Source organism: Ambystoma mexicanum, chromosome 5q (genome assembly GCF_040938575.1).
Source record: "Ambystoma mexicanum isolate Mex_15411 chromosome 5q, UKY_AmexF1_1, whole genome shotgun sequence".
In the NCBI taxonomy this organism is placed as follows: domain Eukaryota; kingdom Metazoa; phylum Chordata; class Amphibia; order Caudata; family Ambystomatidae; genus Ambystoma; species Ambystoma mexicanum.
This window is the reverse complement of record NC_090933.1, coordinates 1056556581-1056577325: the sequence shown is the minus strand read 5'-3', so window position 1 is coordinate 1056577325 and position 20745 is coordinate 1056556581. Positions and strand designations below refer to the sequence as shown.

The window sequence follows — 20745 nt, the reverse complement described above, 5'->3', positions numbered from 1 at the left end:
GAGCCGGCAGCAGCTCCTCTACCTACCGTCAAGCGGCAAGGTCTTCGTCGCAGGAGGCCTACAGGGGACGCGGCAAGTCAGGTGGATCCCGCCGCCGTCGCCAAGGTGGTCAAGGAGGCAAAGCGGCCTCCAAGCAAGATTGAACCGTCCGTCGGGTCGGGCCCCGCCGAAGCACCCTGGTGGGAGGCCGGCTGACGAAGTTTGTCGACGTGTGGGAGTCCATCTTCACCAACCGTTGGGTGCTGGACGCCCTGGCACTGGGGCACGCCCTTGAGTTCCAGAAGAGGTGCCCCCGCATTCCTCCCGGGGCCAGGAAGGAAAATCACATCCCTCAACTGCTGTTGGAAGTACGGGCGATGCTCAGGAAAGGTGCCATCGAGCTCGTCCAGAAGAGGCTTTGGGGCTCCGGGGTTTACTCAAGATACTTCCTTGTGAGGAAGAAGACAGGAGGATGGCGTCCCATCCTGGACCTGCGACGACTAAACAAATACATCAAGGCACAGAAGTTCCGGATGGTCACCGTCCAGCATGTGCTGGGACAGCTGGAGGAGGGCGATTTCCTGTCGTCGTTGGACGACGCTTACTTCCACATCCCTATTCTAAAGAGGCACCGAAAGTTCCTCAGGTTCGTGGTCAAAGGGCGGCACTACCAGTTCAAGGCCCTCCCGTTCGGATTAAAATCGGCGCCCAGGGTGTTCACCAAGTGCCTAGCACCGGTGGCGGCGTGGCTGCGCCTGCAGGGGATCCACATCTACCCCTACCTGGACGACTGGCTCATACGGGCAAGGACAAGGGAGCTCGCCGTGGAACACACTGCGAAGTCCGTCCAGCTGCTCACGGACCTGGGGTTCTCCATCAACTTTCCAAAATCCCACCTGGTCCCGTCGCAAGTCACCCTGTTTCTGGGAGCACAGCTCGACACAGTGGCGCGGTGGGCCTCATCGTCGGAGGAAAGGATAAGGACCATCCTAGGAAAGGTGCAACGCCTACTGGCCACGGACGTGGCCAGAGTGAGGTCTATCAAGTCCCTCCTCGGAATGATGTCCTCCTGCATTTATCTGGTGCCCCATTGCAGACTTCGGATGCGGCCCTTGCAAGAATTCCTCGACGCCCTCTGGATCCAGATGACGGGCAGCTTCGAGGACAGGATCTCGCTCGATGAAACGTTCCGTCAGGCGATACGATGGTGGGGTGTGCGCGCTCATCTGACAGCGGGAACAGGCTTCCTAGGCCCCGACCCACCAGGTAATGGTGACGAAGGATGCCTCCCTGGAAGGTTGGGGAGCGCACGCGAGAGGCCTTTGGTGCTCGGAGGAGAAGACTCTCCACATCAACATCTTGGAGCTCCGCATAGTGTTCTGGGCCCTCCGGTCCTTCCTTCCGTCCCTCAAGGGCAAGGTGTTGAGGATCTTCACCGACAACACCACCACGATGTTTTACATTCGGAAGCAGGGCGGAACCAGATCCCCTGCCCTGTCCAAGGAAGCCCAGGATCTGTGGCATTGGGCCATCGCCCAAGGGATGTTTCTGGTACCCTTTCATCTGGCAGGGATAAAAAACACCATCGCAGACTCACTCAGCAGGGAGCTGCGCACGTGCCACGAGTGGAAACTGCGCCAGGATCAAGTGGACCGACTCTTCCGACGATGGGGCAAACCCCAGATCGATCTCTTCGCGACGGCGGCGAACTCCAAGTGCCGGAGGTTCGCCAGCAGGTTTCCCCAACCGAGGAGCATGGGCGATGCTTTCTCGTTCCCCTGGGACGGCCTGTTCCTTTATGCATTCCCGCCGTTGCCGTTGCTACTCCGGCTCGTCAACCAGCTCAAGAGGTCCCGGTGCAGGATGATCCTCGTCGCACCGGCGTGGCCGAGGCAGATCTGGTTCCCGGACCTTCTAGACTTGTCAGCGTCCACACCAGTCAAGCTGCCGACGGACGCGGATCTTCTCTCCAGAGAAGGAGGCGCCATTCTTCATCACGAACCAGAGTCGCTGAACTTGCAGGCCTGGCTCCTGCAGCACTAGAGTTTGAAGGATACGACATCCCGGCCGACTGCAGAGAGGTTCTTGCAAAGGCCAGGGCATCCTCCACTCTCAAATGCTACGGACACAAATGGAAGAGGTTCTCTGTCTGGTGCCGGGCACAGAAGATTAACCCTCTGCGGATTACGGCCCCTCAAGTATTGCCGTACCTACTGTCTTTGGCCAAGTCTGGCCTATCTCGCGCTTCCATCAAGGTACATCTGGCTGCCGTCTCATGTTACACCAGAACTACAGGACGGGCGTCCTTGTGGTCTCATCGTCTGGTGAAGGAATTTATGAAAGGACTGTTCCGATCATTCCCGCCTGTGAAGGCCCCTGCCCCGGCGTGGGAGCTCAACGTGGTACCAACTAGGCTCATGGGGGCCCCATTCGAGCCTATGCGTTCAGTGCCCTTGAAGTTTCTGTCGTGGAAGACAGCATTCCTCGTGGCCATCACCTCTGCACGACTAGTGGGAGAGATCCAGGCCCTGTCTTGCAAGCCTCCATACTTGACTTTTCACGACACGAGGGTGGTGCTGAGGACGCACCCCTCCTTCATGCCCAAGGTGCCGTCGGACTTCCACCTCAACGAGCCCTTGGTGTTGCCAGTTTTCTTCCCGTCGCCGGCTGAGAGGACTCTGCACTCGCTAGATGTAGCTAGAGCGCTGAAGTTCTACGTGGACCGCACAAAGAGTTTCCGGAAGACATCACAGCTTTTTGTGAACTTTGGACCTGTGAATCAAGGGAAGGCTCTCTCGAAGACTTCCATTTCCAGATGGCTCTCTGGCTGCATCATGCACTATCACCGGTTGGCAAACCGACCGCTGCCCGGCCGTCTGAGAGCCCATTCGACCAGAGCGATCGCTGCTACTACAGCGTTCCTGTCTGGTGTGCCCCTGCGCGACATCTGCAGGGCTGCTACGTGGAGGTCGACGCACACCTTCACGAGATTCTACTGCCTCGACCGGGATTCCAGGGAGGAGTCCAGAGTCGGCCAGGCAGTGCTGCGCAACCTGTTGGCCTAAGGTGAGCCTGGTGAGGAGGTAAGAGTTGCTTAATGTTGAGTTGTTGTATTGCTTGATATTGAGCCTTTTTCCACCTCCCGTGGTTGTGCATGTGTATACTGCTATGTATTCTTATATTCATGAGCATGTGAATCCATGCCAGACCCCATGCTGGAGAAGGAACAAGTTACTTACCTGTAACTGTTGTTCTCCAGCATGGGTCTGGCATGGATTCACATGCGAACCCTCGCGCCTACCCCTCTGCGGCTCTTCACTTGGTCATACTGCCACTTCACGTGCTAACAAATCTGAGGATGGCTGCCAGGGGTGGGGCTTAGGGAGAGGGCAGTCATTGGCTGGTATGACCCAGAGACCAGTGATTGGTTACTACTGAGAAAGACAGATCAGAAACGAAACTGATACTGATTTTTTTCTATACCGAGGATTCCCGGCCTGACGACGGGGAATATTCATGAGCATGTGAATCCATGCCAGACCCATGCTGGAGACCAACAGTTACAGGTAAGTAACTTGTTCCATATTAATTTTTCATCTGCGGATACTGTAATGGGGATGTCTAAAGCTTTGATCACTAATCTAGCCGACATCACTAATACCTTGGCCCCAGTAAAAATCAGGAAAGTCTCGTCGGAAGCCAAAAATAAACCTTGGTTCTCTCCAGACCTCCAAAAATATAAATCTAATATGTTGAAACTTTTCTATCAATGTAAAGGCAATCCTTCTACAGGCCCTTTGGCGGCTTACAAAGGTGCAGCTAGAGCATATAAATTATCTATACAGGATGCAAAAAAGAACTTTTTTAATGATAGGATTGTGAACGCGAAATCGGAGACCAAAGAACTCTAATTCTCAAAGAGCAGCAGTCCATCTCCCCCTCTGATACCAGACTTGTTTTGAAAGATGCTGACTGGTGCCAGAGTATTCACTATGCTATGGTCAAGAAAATGAAGGGAATCAAGGCAGATATTTAATGTAAGAAAGATGCTGCCATTTTAGACTCATGGAAGCCCAGTCCGGTGTGCTTCAAAAGTTGCTCCTCTACCCCTCAATTTAATTTTTCCCCCATTTCATTGGAAGAAATGGCAGAGGTTGTGACCCATCTTAAAACCACCAGTTGTAAAGGTGACCCATGTTCGGCCCTTATTCATAAAAACTTGCCCCCTGACTTAGCTCACAGCCATTTGTAAATTTGTGAATGCTTTACTTATGCAGGGCTTTGTGCCGGCAGATCTTAAACAATCATGGGTGACCCCTTTACTAATTTTGGATCTGGCACATTTCCCAACATCTCAATAATCACCTTGTCTTGAATTGTCGTCAGTCTGGATTTAGAATAGGCCACAGCACAGAGACTGCGTTATTAGAATTAAAATCTAGGCTTCTCGAGCAAATGGGCAAAGGTCTCTCCTCTAGCCTTATGCTCTTGAAGCTTACAGCTGCGTTCGACCTGGTAGACCTTCCTTCATTGGTCTCCAGGTTAGAGGAAGTGGCAAACTTCTCCCCAGCTGCTACTTGCTGGGTTGCATCTTTTCTCAGCAATAGAGTGAGAGTGAGTAAAGTTTGTTCTGAGATAGCAGAGGCGACCGCAGTACCTATCAAATTTGGGGTTCCGGAGGGAGCTTGCATCTAGCCCTGTTTGTACAATATTTTATGGCTCCTTTTTTTTGCATTACTAGAACAGGACAGGATCTGGTTCACTAACTTTGCTGACGACACAGCGTGTCGTCCCTTTGTCGGGTCATCATGATCAAGATGAAGCAGAACTGAATAAAGCTTATGCCAGTATTGAAAAGTGGATGATCTGGAACGGCTTGGCTCTTAACCGGTCCAAGAAAGAACTACTGATTGTTGGCTCGCAGGTCATTTTATCCAAACTGGGCTCTGCCTATGATGAATTCCAATTGGACTATGTTAAGATCATACCCCTTAAGAGAGTTAAATCTTTAGGGGTCATTTTCGACTAGTGCCTGACCATGAAGGCCCATGTAGGGAGTCTGGTTTCGTCCGCTGCATATTTCATCAAACTCCTGGCACATCTGTTTCCCCTTATTAGACAGGCAAATGCTGAGACTCTAGCAAGAGCCATTGTTGGCTCCAGGCTGGATTATTGTTGCAGTCTCTTAACCGGTCTTAACAAATCAGAAGTTAACAGACTGCAAGTGATACAGAACAGTGCTGTAAGGGTGGTCATAGGCTTGTCTAGACGTGACCATGTCACAGAGGTCAGAAGAGCTTTGCATTGGTTGCCTGTGGATGCGGAATTCACTTCCGCCTCCCTGTGATCACATTTAAGTGCACAGTTGGCATCATGCCTAGGTATCTGCAGGAATTGATTGTGTAAAAAAGGCCTCTAGTAGAGCTCTTAGATCCAACAATCAGAAATGTCTAGTGATCCCGAGAATCAGAACCAGTAAGACGGAAAAGGGGGCTTTCTCAATGTCGGCCCCCAAGGCATGGAATGGTCTTCCACCCGATCTTAGATTCCAGATCAAGCTCGAACCATTAAAAAAAAAAGTTTCAAACTTTTGTCTGAACTTTCTTTGGTTTCTCCATATGAGCTTCTTGTGCGAATCCCCACACCCCATTATTCTTGCTCTTTCACCGCCAGCTTTTTTTGTTTGTCAGCGCCCTCATGCCTATGGTCCAAGGCTGCACTATACAAATAATTTAAAGTAAAGTAACCTTGCATTGAAAATACAAAGCTGTAAGAAGGACACAGAATAAAGGGTGGGTTAGTGTGCAAGTTGAAGAGTACAGTTGAAGAGGAGAGAGGTAGGCAGAAAGGGGAGGAGGAGAGAGAGTAAAGTAGGATGTTGAGGGAAGAGATGCAGGTACAAAGGAGGCTGGTGGGAGCAAAAGAGGTACAGGTCACAGTAGAAAAGAATGAATAGGGAAGATGGTAGAGAAAGATACGAATGGAGGAAGAGAAGAGCGAGGGATTGACAAAGGAGGAAATAAGACAGAGTATGGGGGAGGAGGTGCTGAGAGGGAGAAGCATGGTGGAGAGGCAAGGTGTTGGAAGGAGTAGTTTAAGCATGTTGGAATGATAAGGACCTAAGGAGAGAACAGATGAGAGGAAAGGAAAGGTGTGGCATAACTTAAGGGAGGAACAAAAGGGAGGAGCGGGGAAGCGTCTCCAGAACCTCTGTATTGGGCCCTATTCTGATAATTTCAGCAAGCTGTTTCTCCAGCACTGTCTGAGTGCTGGAGAAACAGCTTGCAGACCTAAATAGTTATACGTTAGACCAATTGAGGACCCTGGCTATTGCTAGTATGGAGAAGCCCGACAACCCCTGGTTCCAACATTGCTGAAGGAGAATGATACCTGACATCCGTGAAGATGGCTCAGGGCACTGGTAACACTGCAGGATGAGAACCACCAATGGGGCATACTGACAGGCCAGAGGTAACAATGAAAGTCCAGACAGAAAGCAAGAAAGAAGTGTCTGACACTATAAATGCCAGAAATGGTGAGTTGCTTCTCCTGCAAAAAATGCAGACTTGCGATACCTCTGGTATGTTTAAGGAAATGAAGGCTGACTTGCTTTAAGGGGGAGTGGGACCACAGTTCTTGAAGAGAGTCTGACTGAATTGAGAAGGAAAATCCCTTATGGGCCCAGTTTACCCCGATTCTGTATGTGCTTGAGGGCGAATAAAGAGAACGTGAACCCCTATTTGGGGGGCTTTGAGTTGTCTGTTGATACCTCAGCTGTAGCTCCATTCTAACTCGCACTGCGGTAGAAGTTCTCCCTCTCCATGTTCTTTTAACTGTCCTGCCAAATGCCAAAACATTGCTATATTTTTCTTGTTGTCCTACATCTGAACAGGATGAAGGCACCTATAAAAGATTGACATACAGGATATCACTCCCTAATGTCATGTTTTATAAGGAGGTATACATGCTTGAGAATGTTTAATCATATTCGAAGGGATCAATCTCTTAAGATCTGTGCTCCTTATTTTCAGTGGGCATTTTAACTATGTCAATATACTTTTTTTTTTCTTTTAATGTTGTCATCTTTTTTAAACTTGGGTGATCTCCCCTTGTATTACTCCGCCTTTTCTTCCCCCTTATCACTACCTGCACATTAGTTGCATTTGGTTACCTTGACGTGACCCACGTTCAGTTTGCACACAAAAATCCACTAGAAAATTCACATTGGAAAGGTATGTCCATGCAAGGTAATATTAATTATGATATTTAGAATGTTGCACAATAAACACTTTTATAGCAAAAAGAAAAGACTTGTCACAGTCAAGCAAGAAGTCCAGTTCTGACCTGATCAGAGCCCTAGCATTCGACAATAAATGTAAAGCATCAGAAGACGAGCCGACCTGGGTGATGAACACTTCACCTTTGCAGTCTGCAGCATATCAGCTGCACTGTGAGGAGGACATTTGGCTGGAGTTACAAACTACTATCCAGGCAAAAAAGATCACGCTCCCTCTCATGTCTCCACATGCATACAGCACACCGTTTCTTACTCACTGAAAGCATAGTTTTAGCTCTGTATTTGGTCAGTATCGCAAAGGTGTGATAACCCTTGCCAGGTACGTATATCTTGTATATAGCCAAATACATTAGATGGACAAATGTGCATTACTCCTCTACAACACATAAACGATACACTGGTTAAAATACCCACAACTGTACTTCATATGGATATTGAAATATACCAATGGGTTCTGTGACTACATATAGGCATGCAATAATAGTAAGAGAACATTTGCACCAAATGAATATAATAACATGTAAGTAGACAAAATCCTATAACTAAAAATAGATGATTGTCATACTCTGGGTTATATCTTGCTGGTTAGATTAGTAAATAGTATGAAAAAACCATTCAACATTGTCAGATACCTCTGCAAACCACCTTCCGCACCCCCATTCACATGCGTTATGCAACTCTCTCCTGGACCACTCCAACTCCAAAATCACATCATTCAAACCCTCTACCTCTGCTCTCTTCACTCCAGCCCCCTGCACCCAAACATTTCATAAAATGGATCACCTTCAACCCCATGAAAACTGACACCCTCATCACCTTGTCTACCAAAACAAAACATGCACACTTTCTGGATAATGTATGCCCACCCCAAGCTGCATCAAATTGCATCGCCACTCACTCCCCACTGTCTCAACATCAACACTTGTCTCTCAAATGATAATATCCACTCTGCACTCAAAACGGGACAAATTGCACCCCTCCTCAAAAATAAATCTGGACCCCGCCTCCCTCATGCTCCCAGAAAATTACCACCCCATAACTATCCTGCCATACCTCACCAGAATCATCGAACGGTTCATCACTACACAACTGCAACAACACATCGCCACAACCTACCTACTCAACCCCATAATGTCTGGCTTTCGTCCTGGACACAGCACTGAGACCGCTATACTTCATATCCTCGATGATCTGCACAACATCACAAAGGGCACACAGCACTACCATACTCCCTGACCTCTGCAGCCTCAAGTCCACATCAACCACACCATTCTACACAAAATCCTGTCCCCCAGGATGAAACTCTCAGGCACTGTCCTCAACTGGTTCACCTCCTCCCTTACTGAAATGTCACGCTTTGTCTCTGTGCCCTGCTTCGATTCGACCCCACAACGGTCAAGTAAAGGGTCAAACAAGGCTTCTCCCTGTCTCCACTCCTCTTTAACCTATGGGTTGGATCCCTTGGAAATCGCATTAGCAAACACAACGTCCATTTCCAACAGTACGCAGACGATTCACAAATATACTTGGAATTCTCATCCCCCTCACATAGCCACATCCTCATCTTCCCCTCCCCCCATTCCCAAACCTGAACTCATCCCGTGGATGAAAAACTTGCCACAGACAAACCACAGCTATCCCTCTCCACACCTGTCAATTCCCTTGGCTTCCCCAATGGCCCCCACCTTTCCTTCACATGGCTACAGTCACCAAAACAGGCAATCTACAACTACACCTGTTGAATAAGATCAGATTCATCCTTTCCCCTGATGCCTTCTGAACCATAGTCCAAGCACTAGTCTCCAGGATTGACTAGAGCCATGTGCTCCTTACTGGACTCCACAGCAGCACCCAGGGCTTAAGTCGAGGGTACACTGCATACACCCACTTTTTTCAGAGGCCGGACGCCACCCCCCATCGTAAGATAGAGGCAGTGTGAATAATGAGACACCTTTGACTACCTTTTGGGAATTGATTCCGACCTCTGGACTTAAACCGCGGTTAACAGGTTTGCAGGCCGGGCACCTCACCGTTGCACCATTAAACCTGATGGAAAAATAGCTAACAACTAAAGGTGAAAAGCCACATTTCAGGACTGTATGTTCTAATGAAAACATTTGTATTGATTTGTGGACTTTAAAACATGCACACCTTGTAACGTTTTCAAAACACTATTAGAAGAACATTTCCTTTCTTGGTTTTTTGTGTGTTGATTTTATGAAAGGCAGATGCCATTCATCCTGGCAATTTGTATGGTTATGCAAAGTCAATTGAATGAAATGTGCATATTTTACATTGCTATGCTAATTTCAAGTGACATCACATCCCATTGCGTATGTTAATGAGTCCCTCCACTTTTTTTTAAAGGAAAGGACTTAACCCCTGGCAGCTCCTTTGTCCCCCCCTGCAAGCCATACAAAAAGCAGCAGCCGGACTCGTTCTCCACCAACATTCACACATCACCCCAGCTCCACTGAATCCCCTTGCCCCAAAGAAGTGACGTCAAAGGACTCTTCTTTGTTTTCAAAGCAATACACCACAAAACCCTATCGTACCTTCCTGACAAACCAAAATCCATCACCCACACAAACACCAGACGAGCAAGCCCGCATCTCCTACACATTCCACTGTGCAAACTAACATGCACACAAAACAAGTATTTACCCTCTAATGGTGTTTTCACTAAATTGTTGTCTAGCTGACTGCCTAGGGATCTTCTAACTTTCCCTCTCCAATTCCTGCTTAGTAGTCTCCGAGAATAGGGAATGTTGCCTTCTCTCACCCCCACATCACTCCTTTCACACCTTTCCGTACCTGACCCTTTGCTATACCAGCCTCTTAAGTTGTTCTCCGCCCACCACGTCACTGTCCCTCCAATCTCTCACTCTGCCTTTCCACCTCCACCCTCTGGTCCTACTTCTTTACCTACTTCTATTCTTACTCACTCGTAATTCCCAACTACCTGTCTATCTCCATTATTGTCTCTTCCTTCCTGCCATTCTACTTCCCCCACTTCTTACTATCCCTCTAGTTATAATCTCTGTTTCACTCTACACCAATAGCGACTCCTATTTTTCCCACTCACTGTCAATATTCCTCTCCCTCTCTACTGCTATTCCCACTCTGCTACTACCCCTACCATTCTCCTGTCTTTCTCCCTCTACTCTGCGGGATATTGTGCCCTGCACATTCCTCACTAGCCCCTGGTCAGACCCTCAGGGACACCCAGGGATATGGTGCCCTGCACACACCCCTAATACCGACTACCTCTCTACTAAATTCCTTCACTTGCTACTCCTCCTGCCTACTATCCTTATTCCTGACTACTACTACTACTATCACCTGCGCCACCACTACGCTGTACCGCTTGATTTTTTTAAAAAATAGGTTTATTTTAAACCAAGGCAGGGTGACAACCATACAGTATAAACATGACTTGTGACACATTTTCCAACAATCCCCTTCGACTCCCACCCCCCCCACCTCATTCTTGGTCTGAAGTCTCTTTCCCCACGGGCTACCCGCTCTGTGGCCCCAACCGCTATGTTCCCCCCCTCAGGGATCCACCCGGTCCCTTAGGGTCCACCGAGTATTGACAGACTTATAGGTTAGGGCGGGGAATCACTGGTCGTACTCCAATACTGGGGCCCAGATTTTCTGGAAGTGGTGGAGGAGTCCAGCTTTTGCCGCTTTCACCTTCTCCGCGATCAATTTATCCCATAGCTTCCCCCACCACTGGGACATGAAAAGGCCGTCGGGGGATTTGATTCAACAGTTTCGCTCTGCTCCCGGAGCGTGGATAGATCCCGGGGACCGGGACCCCCAGCAAGATGGGCTCGGGCTCCAGCAGTAGAGTCGTCCCGGTGATCTGTTCAATAGTCGCCAAGCACAGTTTACAAAATTGCTGGATCTTTGGGCATGTCCACCACATATGAACGAAGGAGCCCGGTTCGCCAATCCCTCTCCAGCAAGCTTGGTCTACCTGGGGGTTCATATGATGAAGCCTGAGGGGGGGAGTAATACAACCACAGCATGATCTTGTGTGCGCATTCCCTATTGGTGACACGGGTGGACGAGGACTGTGTTCGGGCCCAGATATCCACCCAGGTCTGGTCCTCCACCGGGTGGCCCAGGTCGGCCTCCCACTGGGCCATGCATCAGGTTTTTGAGACCAGGAAGTCTCCCAAGAAGCACCGATATAGAGTGGAAACCCTGCCTTGAGCAGGGAGATCCTGGAGTGTTAGTTCGAGGGGGGTGAGGGAACGTGTGGCTGTTCGGAGGGTTTGGGGGTGTGAGCACCAGTGCCGGAGCTGGATGTACGTAAACCTGTCTCTTTCCTGGTATTGGTACCTTTCCTTACATTGTTCGAATGTTTGGGGTGGGTATCCCACATATAGCTGTTCCAAATTCTCGAGGCCTCCCTTTACCCAGTTCTGGAAGTTATGAGGGTTTGCCCCAGGTGAGATGCTGGATTGTGAAAGATTGGCGATAGGGGATTCAGCCCCCTCGGAATTCCCTTTTTGTTTTAGTGCCCAATCCCAGGAGTTTAGCGTATGCTTGGTCGCCAGCAGAACTCCTTTCCAATGTCCTCTGAGGGGAGGCGAAATATATGGGAGAAACCGCAGGGGGACCGGGAGTTGTGCTTGCTCCAATTCTACCCATCTGGGGCGGTTCGTAACTATCTGCCATGCGCGGATATGAGCCAGTTGCACTGCCACCCTGTAGGCGTGTTGATCTGGGACCCCCAGCCCACCCAGTTTGGAGCTGCCTAGCAGTGTCTTATGAGGTATTCTGGCCTTTTTGCCCCTCCAGATAAACTTCAACATTTTCCTCTAAGTCACGGATGGTTGGCACAGGGATTGCCACTGGGAGGGAAGAGCAGGCGTAGAGGAATCTCGGGAGTAAGTTCATTTTGCAGGCTGTTATGCGTCCCATCAGTGAGATTTCCTGGGATGTCCAGCGCTTCAGGTCCCCTTCCAGCTCCCTAAACAGCCGAGGGAAGTTAGTCTGGTATGTGTCTTTCGGGTTCGCAGGAATGTGCAGGTAGGGGATGGCCGTTCTCTTCCATGCGATTGGGCACATCCTGGCCAGCGCCTCTCGTTCTTCCGGGGGTAAGCCGATGCCCAAGGCCACCGACTTGGTGAAGTTGACGGAGAAGCCTGATGCCTCCCCATAGCCAGTTATTTCCATCAGGGCGTGCTTTAATGAGGAGCGGGCCTCCGAGATCGTAAGCAGTACGTCATCAGCGTACAAGGCAATTTTATGCTGCAATGAACCGACCTGAGGGCCTTTGATGTGGTCATTCAACCTGATCCTCTGAGCAAAGGGTTCCTTGGTAAGCGCAAAAAGCAGGGGCGATAGTGGGTAGCCCTGCCTGGTTCCGCAAGTTAAGGGGATCGGGCCGAGATAGACCCGTTGATCCTCAGGAAGGTCGTTGGGGCTTTGTAGTTGGGCAAAACCATAGTCTGGAACGTCATGCCAAATCTGAAGGCCTCCAGGGGGAGTCTCATGAATGACCAGTCCACCTTATCAAACGCTTTAATGGCGTCTAAGGCTAGTAGGGCCAGCCCCTGGGAGCATCGGGTGGCGAGGTCCACCAAGTTCAAGGCTCTGCGTACGTTCTCTCCTGCCGCTCTGTTTAGGATGAAGCCTGCCTGATCGGGGTGAATTATCTCAGGTAGTATGCGGGATAGGCGGTTGGTGAGGATTTTGGAGTACAAGTTGGCGTCTATATTCAGCAGGGCTATTGGCATATATGAGGCCGGGTCTCTCGGGTCTTTTCCTGGCTTGGGTAGGAGGACAGTGGTGGATTCCTGCTTCGAAGGGGTCACCATCCCCGTTTCCCTAAAGGAGTTGAAGAGTGTCACCAGAGGGGAGTGATCAGCTGGGGTTTGAATGTTTTGTAGAATCTAGAGGAGAATGCATCTGGGTCTGGGGCCCGAGATTTGAGAGCTTTGATGGCTTCCTCGACCTCCTCATCTGTGATCGGCGCCTCTAGGCTCTCTCTTGACAGTCAGGTAGTCAGGGCAAGGCTGCTCCCGTAGATATTCTTCCTGTTTAGACTGGTCCCGCGGTGGTGCCGTCATTATTTGGGTCAAGTGGTCCACTGCCAGTTGTAGTTTTTTCGAGTCTGCATATTGGATCACTCCCTGTGGGTCGCGCAGGCCTGCAATGGTATTGGTATGCTTTGTCTTGGCCAGTTTAGCCACGAGTATTTTATTTGCCTTGTTATTCTTCGCATAATAGGATTGTTTGGCCTTGGCCATCAGTTGTGCGGTGTGTACAGCATAGTGGACCTCCAGTTTTTTCCTGGCCATGGCTCGTTGTGTTCTGGGGGACCAACCCTTTTCTTTGTGGATGTCCTCCGCTGCTTTACGTTCCTCCTCAAGGGCCAGCCGGATTTGCCGCCTGTTACGGTGGAAGGCCACCCCTTGCGCGATCAGGACTCCCCTGATCACTGCCTTCATGGCGTCCCAGTTGTTTGCCGGGGAGGTGTCTGTAACTTGGTTTTGTTTGAGGAAGGTCTTGATCGCGGTTGCGATCTTGTCCCTTACCGACATTTCGTTGAGGGTAGGGTTGTATAGAGACCACCTACGTGGAGAGTTGAGTTTGGGATCCTATGTGCGGATTTCCATGATTACCGGGGCATGATCAGATAGGACCCTTAGGCCAATAGTTACTTCGTTGACGTAGACGAGGGCCTGAGGGGATGTCAAAAGGAGGTCGATCCTGAGAAGGTTCGGTGTACATGGGAATAAAAGGAAAAGTTAATTTCGGAGCGGTGAAGCACCCGCCATGAGTCTACTACCTCCAAGGACCTGAATAAGCATAGGAGGCTAAGCGCCTGGGTAAAGTCTCCAGGGGTGGGAGGGTGAGATTTATCTCTAGTAGGGTCTGGTACTCTGTTAAAGTCACCCCCGATTTATAGTTTAGCCTTCTGTGAAGCCCGAGAGCGAGGAACCCAGTGCGTCGTAGACAATTGTTTGCCCAGAATTCGGGGCATATACCGAAACAAAGGTGAACAGGTCTCCTCGCGAAAGGCATTTGATTGCTATAAATCGGACTTCCGGGCATGTTTTTTGAGTCTAGGACCTGGGAATTCCGGTCCTTCCTTAAGAGGATTGCGGTGCCTCCCTTCTTGGTGCCTCCAGAGGCGAAGAATTGAAGGGGCTATGGTCGGGAACGGAGGCGCCCAAAGTCTGCCATTAATAGATGAGTCTCCTGGAGCATAGCTACCGCTGCGTTTTCATCCTGCAGTTTTTGAAGGATCAATCTTCGTTGGGGAGGGAGAGGGGGTTGGGGGGGAGTTCAGCCCATTGACATTAAGCGAGAGAAATTTTAGGTTTTCGTGTTCCTGGGCCAGGTCCCCTCCCGCCGCCGCATCTGGGGAGTGAGGGGGAGTCGGAGGAGTGAGGGTTAGCCATATTCTCGGATGAGAACTAGAAGTGTGTCATCCTGCTCTTGGGATTAACACAAGCCCCCAAAGGGAGGCTGTAACTTTAACTGGTGGGGAAGCCGACATGTGAGTGTGGCCGAGCCCCTGGCAAACTGGGCCAATCGAGTTAATGGAAGTAATACGGGGTTCCAAGGACTTAGAGATGGAACGTAGCTTGGAACGGGCATGGCCCGTGGGTATAGGCCGCTTCTATGGTGAAAGCTATTTGCATGCCGGGTCGGCGATGGCGGAGTCTCGCTGAGCAGATCTGGGCGATCGGTGGAAGCCCGAGGCGCGGGGGTCATTGTCTGAAATGGGTCAAGTGGTCCCGCCCCCGATTATCTCCTCCTGGTGTTCCGTGGCGCCCTTGACCACGAGGATCGCCTGGGCTTTGGGGAGGGAGCAGTTTCCAGGTTTTCGGCAACCGCCGGGCTTGGCGAGGCGGCCTCTTTGGGTGAGGATGGGTGCATGATCTTGTTAGCATCTTCAAGGTGGCTAATTCTCCGTAGGGTGCCATTGTATGAAAACTGCAGGGCCGTTGAAAATAGCCATCTATAATGTACCTGGTGGTCTTGAAGGAAGAGGGTCAGTGGCCGGAGTGCTTTTCTCCTCTGAAGGGTGAGAAGTGAGAGGTCTTGATAAAACTGTAGGGGGGAGCCCTGGAAGGAGAGTTCATATCGTGAGCGGCTAATAGCTGAATTGGCCTCCTTTGTAGTAAAGAAATGGACCCTGGTGATGACATCGGGGGGGAGGTCTTAGTCCACTCCCCGCCGTGGGCGCAGCCTGTGGGTGCGATCCAGCAGAAGTTGGGATTTGTCCAGTTGCGGGAGTAGGGACTGCAAGAACTCCCCTACGTATTCTGCCAGGTTTTTGTCCAGGACGGAGGACGGAATCCCTCGAATCCGGAGATTGTTGCGGCGGGCCCTGTTTTCGAGATCCTCCTGCTTGAATTCAAGAATTTCACATTTGTCTTGTAGGGATCTGATTGAGCGTTGGATTTCCCCCAGTGTAGCTGTATGGTCCTCAACCTCCCTGAGCCTTTCCTCCATTTCGCTGCTCCACCTCCGTCACCCTTTGATCGGTATGTTCTAATTTAGTGGTGAGTTCTGTCATGCAGGTTCTTAATTCAGCCTTGATATCAGCCATGAAGGCCAGTATATCTCCTTTGGTAGCAAGGGCTTCTCCCGGGGTTTCTGTGGGGTGAGCTTAGAGGGGTCGGGTTTCTTTCCTCTGTCGACAAGAACATAGTGGCGATGTCCGAGATCTTTCCGGCTTTTGATTGTTTGGCCATCATGACAGATCGGGAGGGATGAGATGGGTGGTGTGGAGGCTACACACTGAAGTCCAGTCCGAGAGCGTCAGCCGAGGCCAGAGTGTAGTGATTTTGCAATTCGTTGAGGCAGAAGCCTTGAGAGTTCAGGTCAAGTCCTGTCAGTGCCGGTGTTCAAGAAGGTTATGGCCTCCCGATATCGGGCGAGGAGGAGAGGGTAATTATGGTTCTTCCGGTGAAGAAAGGGGTTGTAATGCCCTTCCTCGTTCTTTGGGTTGGGGGAGAGAAGCTGTCCAACGATGTGTGCCGGGGCGCCCCAGGAAGTGAGCAGGGGGGGAGAGCAGAGAGTCTACGCCGCCTCACGGGTGTGGTGGGTTAGCTCAGTCTCGTTGGGGCTGGGGATGAAGGCCCAACTTACTTCAGGTGTGGTTCGAGTCCTGCAAGTCCTGAAGGACTCCTTATTGACTATGGAGGCCTTATGTTAGCCTGATCAGTGAGACCACCGCAGCCGAGGTGCTGATCAGTGCACTATGTAGGCTGCTCTGCTCCCATGCATTCACTATATTATTGCAGGGTCTACCACCATCTCTGTTAGGGGCCCAGGATTAGGTTGCCCGAATCTGCCACACTGGGGGTGTAGCCAGACTGCGCCTCATCCATGTGGTCAAGGAGTCAACCCCTTTGTAGCGTGATGTCGCACTATTGCTCCGGGCGAGGGGGGGGGGCTCCAGAAGATGTTATGGTAGGCCCCCCGACTCCCTCTTACCCTCGGGGGTTGCTGCCGTGAGTATTGTTGCCATTCCTCCATTTCGCTGCCCGCAGGCGCTGCAAGCTTCAAGCACCGTCACGCCCGGTGCCGGGGTCCGCTGAGAACGCTTCGGGGGAGACTGCCACATGGCTCCCCGCTCCCAAAGAGCTGCACCCACCTGGGTCTGCCTCCACCGTCCGTTGTTTTGGATGCCGCGGGCCGTTTATGATGACCTGCGGGATCCGGCTCCGGTGCTCCGCCCCTGTCAGGCTGCGGCAGGTAGGGTCTGGGCGGGTCGCCGAGTCCGGGGCGTCTGCCAGTGTTGCTCTGCAGGAGTGGGGGAGCCCGCTCCTCGATCCTCCGCCCCTGATGGTTTACCCTCACCACGGTCTGCCTCTGCCGCCACCACTTGCTGTTCGGGGTGTCGGGGGCCGCCTGTGACGTCTCACGGGAGCAGGGGGACCCACCACCAGACCCTCTGCTCTTGATCGGCTGTAATTGACTGCGTCCGGGCCGACCACAAGGTCTCGGGACGCACCTCCTTGCGTGATGCACCTACGTTCTCAATTGTAGTGCACGTCGGCCATTTTGCTTCTCCGAGCGTTGTTGGACGCCGAGGGGTTCCTCCCGAATTTCGGCATCGCGATGCAGTCTGGAGTGCTCATCTTCGACCCAGACGTGCAGCAGCAGTTCCGACTACCGTAGATGTATTCAGTGGCTCCAAAGTCTTACGGGAGCCGCATTTATCAGCTTCTGCAGCAGGCTTCCCACGGATGGCTTCACAAGAGCAGCCACATCGATGGCGCTCCAAGCCACGCCCCCTCTACCGCTATTCTTAATCTACCTCTACAACTTGCACTCTCCACTCTCACACAAACATTCCACAGACCCCCTCCTTAGCAATAGCCTTCACACTTTAATCACTCTTGCCTTCTCTGGTCTCTTGGACGTCCTCCGCTACTTCATGTCCTGGCCCAACTAACCCACCCTTGCACACTCTCACACACCTTCTTAAATACCCCACCCCCTCCCAGGATTGGATACTTACCCTGTCCAATCACTTACTTGGCTCATAGGGGTGTGAACGGGGAAGGCCATGGGAGGGCTTAACAGGGATAGTATGCCCTGCCCCTTTCTACTGCATATCTCGCCTGTATCGTCTCTCCAGGACCATCTGTTCTCCTAAGCCTCACTGGAGGTTTTTCCCTCTTACAGAACTCTATGGTGCTTTAGTGGGGCCCTGATTTATAAGGTGTTTCCCCCTTAGGAACAATTCATTGTGGGCTAATGGGCCAATGTCATGTTCTTTCTGCGGTGACCGGTGTTGTCTTGTTCGCCGCTCCACCGCTGCCAGGTTGCTGGGTCATGTTTGTTGATGGCCGGTTTTGTGGGAGTTGCTGCACCCACTGGTTCACTGCAACTCTCCTCCGAGTGATGCGGCACCACTTAGTTTTTCAGGCAGACAGCTGATTCCCATAGCAGATGGCATCTTTCCCGGCGCCATTGGTGGAGGTAAGGAGGGGTGGGGGAGAGGACCTGCCAACATTCTGGCACCCTGTTTAAGTTGGGGGTGACCCCCCCCTTTTTGACAGGGCCTGTTCGCCAGCCCTATCCCACTTGAAAACAAGTTGTGACTTCATTTTCAGCGCCCTCTTTTTCGACCTTGAAGCTCTTTGCAAGGGTCAAAGACAAAACCCTTCGGGTAGGTCCAGCGCTCAACAAAAGTAGTGTGCACTCAGGATGCCTGCCTAGTTTGTGAGATAGGGATATATTTGAGCCGTCTTCATCTGTAAATAATTAAAAATATTTAGTTTTTGAACTTAAAACGGTATGATGAACTGTCCAAGTGTGAGTGAGATGGAATGTATTTGTTGATTGTAAATGCTTTTTGCGCACATGTTAGGATTGGTAAACAGATTATCTGACTGTATGTTTTCGCTTTTTTTCAGACCTGAAAGTTTTCGGGTGAAGTAAGAGGAAGGAATCAAGAGCAACGTGTTTACCTTAAACCATCCTTTTTATGTTTAAAGTGCATTAGACATCCAGAATTTGTCCATACTCTTGAACATTTATTTTGAAGTGGTATTCTGGCGTCCTATTGTTATTGCTGGAAAATGAATACTAGTAAAGCTTTCTATATATCGTAGTGTTTAAAAACCAAACAAAACCGATGATTTAAGTATAAAAACATTAAATTAACAATTTCTCTTCATTGGATCCACTTTTGAGTAATTTATTTTCTCTCTCCCCGAGAACTGTTGTTTTTTTATTCTGATTTATATTAAAAAAAATCGAGTAACTTTTAAGAAATAACCTCTCTGAATAAATCATTGTTTTATTTCATGAAACAAGAAACCTACCTGTACTGGAGTGTTAATAAAAACAGTAAATAATATCATAGAGGGACGACTTGATACTTTGGAGTAATGACCAGTATCCTGGGAGACTAGTATGTTCAGTCTTGTTTGTTGAGAAGTGCACGCTCAGATTCACTGTGTCCCCAGTTTTGGTTGGGATTGTGTAGTACACCCAAGAGTACTTGTGCTGCTGGAGCATTTACATTGTGCAATTTCTTGGTCATCAAATACGTTTTAAGTTATACTGCATTTGCAAAAAACAAGTTATTCTTATTTCTGCTCCTGCATTCTGCCCCCGTGCTCTGTTTATGCTACAAGAAACCTAAATAAAGCCCAACATTAACTGTTTGCATGACATCTTGACACTGCCAGCTCTGTTCGCAACATTACCATGTGCTACTTTCTGCAACACAAAGCGTGATTTTTGAGACTGTGTGTGTTTCCTCAAGCTCGGTTGTTTCCACGACACTCCACGGTGGGTTGGCATTCAGCTCTATTCCCAGCGTTCAGAGTTCAAGTTTTGTAACTTACTATGATCCCTGATCTTGCTTTGCTAGTCAGGACGAGTTTCCTCAGCCATGTCGGGTTTGCGCTCTTCCCAAACACTAGTGGATGATTTGCATAATGTTCAATCATTTGAGCGCGCTGATCAGGAGAGCTGATTTATTTATTTTCCCGTGGGTAGATTTGTAGGAAGTCTCATTGAAAGTATTGGGGCTTTTAGCACAGATGGCTTTTTCCGGGAGGTCCCCGGGCCCGAGCCACACCATGGTTGAAGGTGTTGCACAGGGTTTTTTTGTGAAATAAATTATTTCTAATGTCTTTGAACTCTAGTTTCTTTCCACCCACCCACACTACCTTGGTGCACTCCTTAGACAAAGATATCTGTGACACTGCCTATGCAAAAGTCTGCTGTTCTCAAAATGGTGGGGTGCATGGTGGGGTGCACTAGGATACGTAGGCGTCTCTCCCCAATCAGGGATGCGATCTGTGGGTGGCGGAGAGCATTTCCAACCCCCACTGAGGACCAGGACTGTTGGCACCTCTCCTTCCCCTTTCAGCCATGGATCAGCATCCTTCCATGTGTACCTCACTATTTGCAAAACAATGGAACGTGAGATCTCAGCAGGGATTGTACAATGACTGATGAGTGCGCCCTACTGTCATTGCAATGACCTAGAGGCATGGACAGTGCAGAGCTGCAACAGAGACACACTCATCCTACAATCCGCAAAGTGGCTCAGTACTATAGCGCACAGGTGTGTATACTGCAGAGGTGTGTGGGAGCAGTATCGGACTCATTGTGCATATAGGGAGAGCGCACTTTAGAACCTGAAATACTGGTGCCGTCATTTAATTTTGCTTGTTCCGATCGACCTGTGCGTTGGTCTTATACCAAAAAGAGCCTGTATTGCCCCATAATTGCTGTATCATTCGGAGAACAATGGTTAACCCACTACAGTGCTTCTGTTTCAAAGGTTTCTCTTCAATTCATTTTGTTTTGTGCTAACCCTTCTGCCCCCATTGGTAATTTGCATTTTACCCCTTTTCCTTTAGCGTACCCTCATCTCATATTTTCTGCCCCACTTAATTCCCTGCATTACTCTGCTTTCCTATGCATCAAGCATACAACTCTCATGCTCGTTCTTAAAAAAAAAA

General features: G+C 50.0%; 1 protein-coding gene across 1 annotated transcript in view; it reads left to right on the top strand.

The window, feature by feature from the left end:
- The window catches only part of MRPL13 (mitochondrial ribosomal protein L13), a 298977-nt gene extending 279853 nt beyond the window's left edge, over positions 1 to 19124 (top strand). The window contains exon 7 of the mRNA XM_069621562.1: positions 18679 to 19124. Coding sequence (XP_069477663.1) covers positions 18679 to 18703 — 25 coding nt within the window. The 3' untranslated portion in view covers positions 18704 to 19124. The remainder of the gene's footprint in view (positions 1 to 18678) is intronic.
- The last annotated feature ends 1621 nt before the right edge of the window (positions 19125 to 20745 follow it).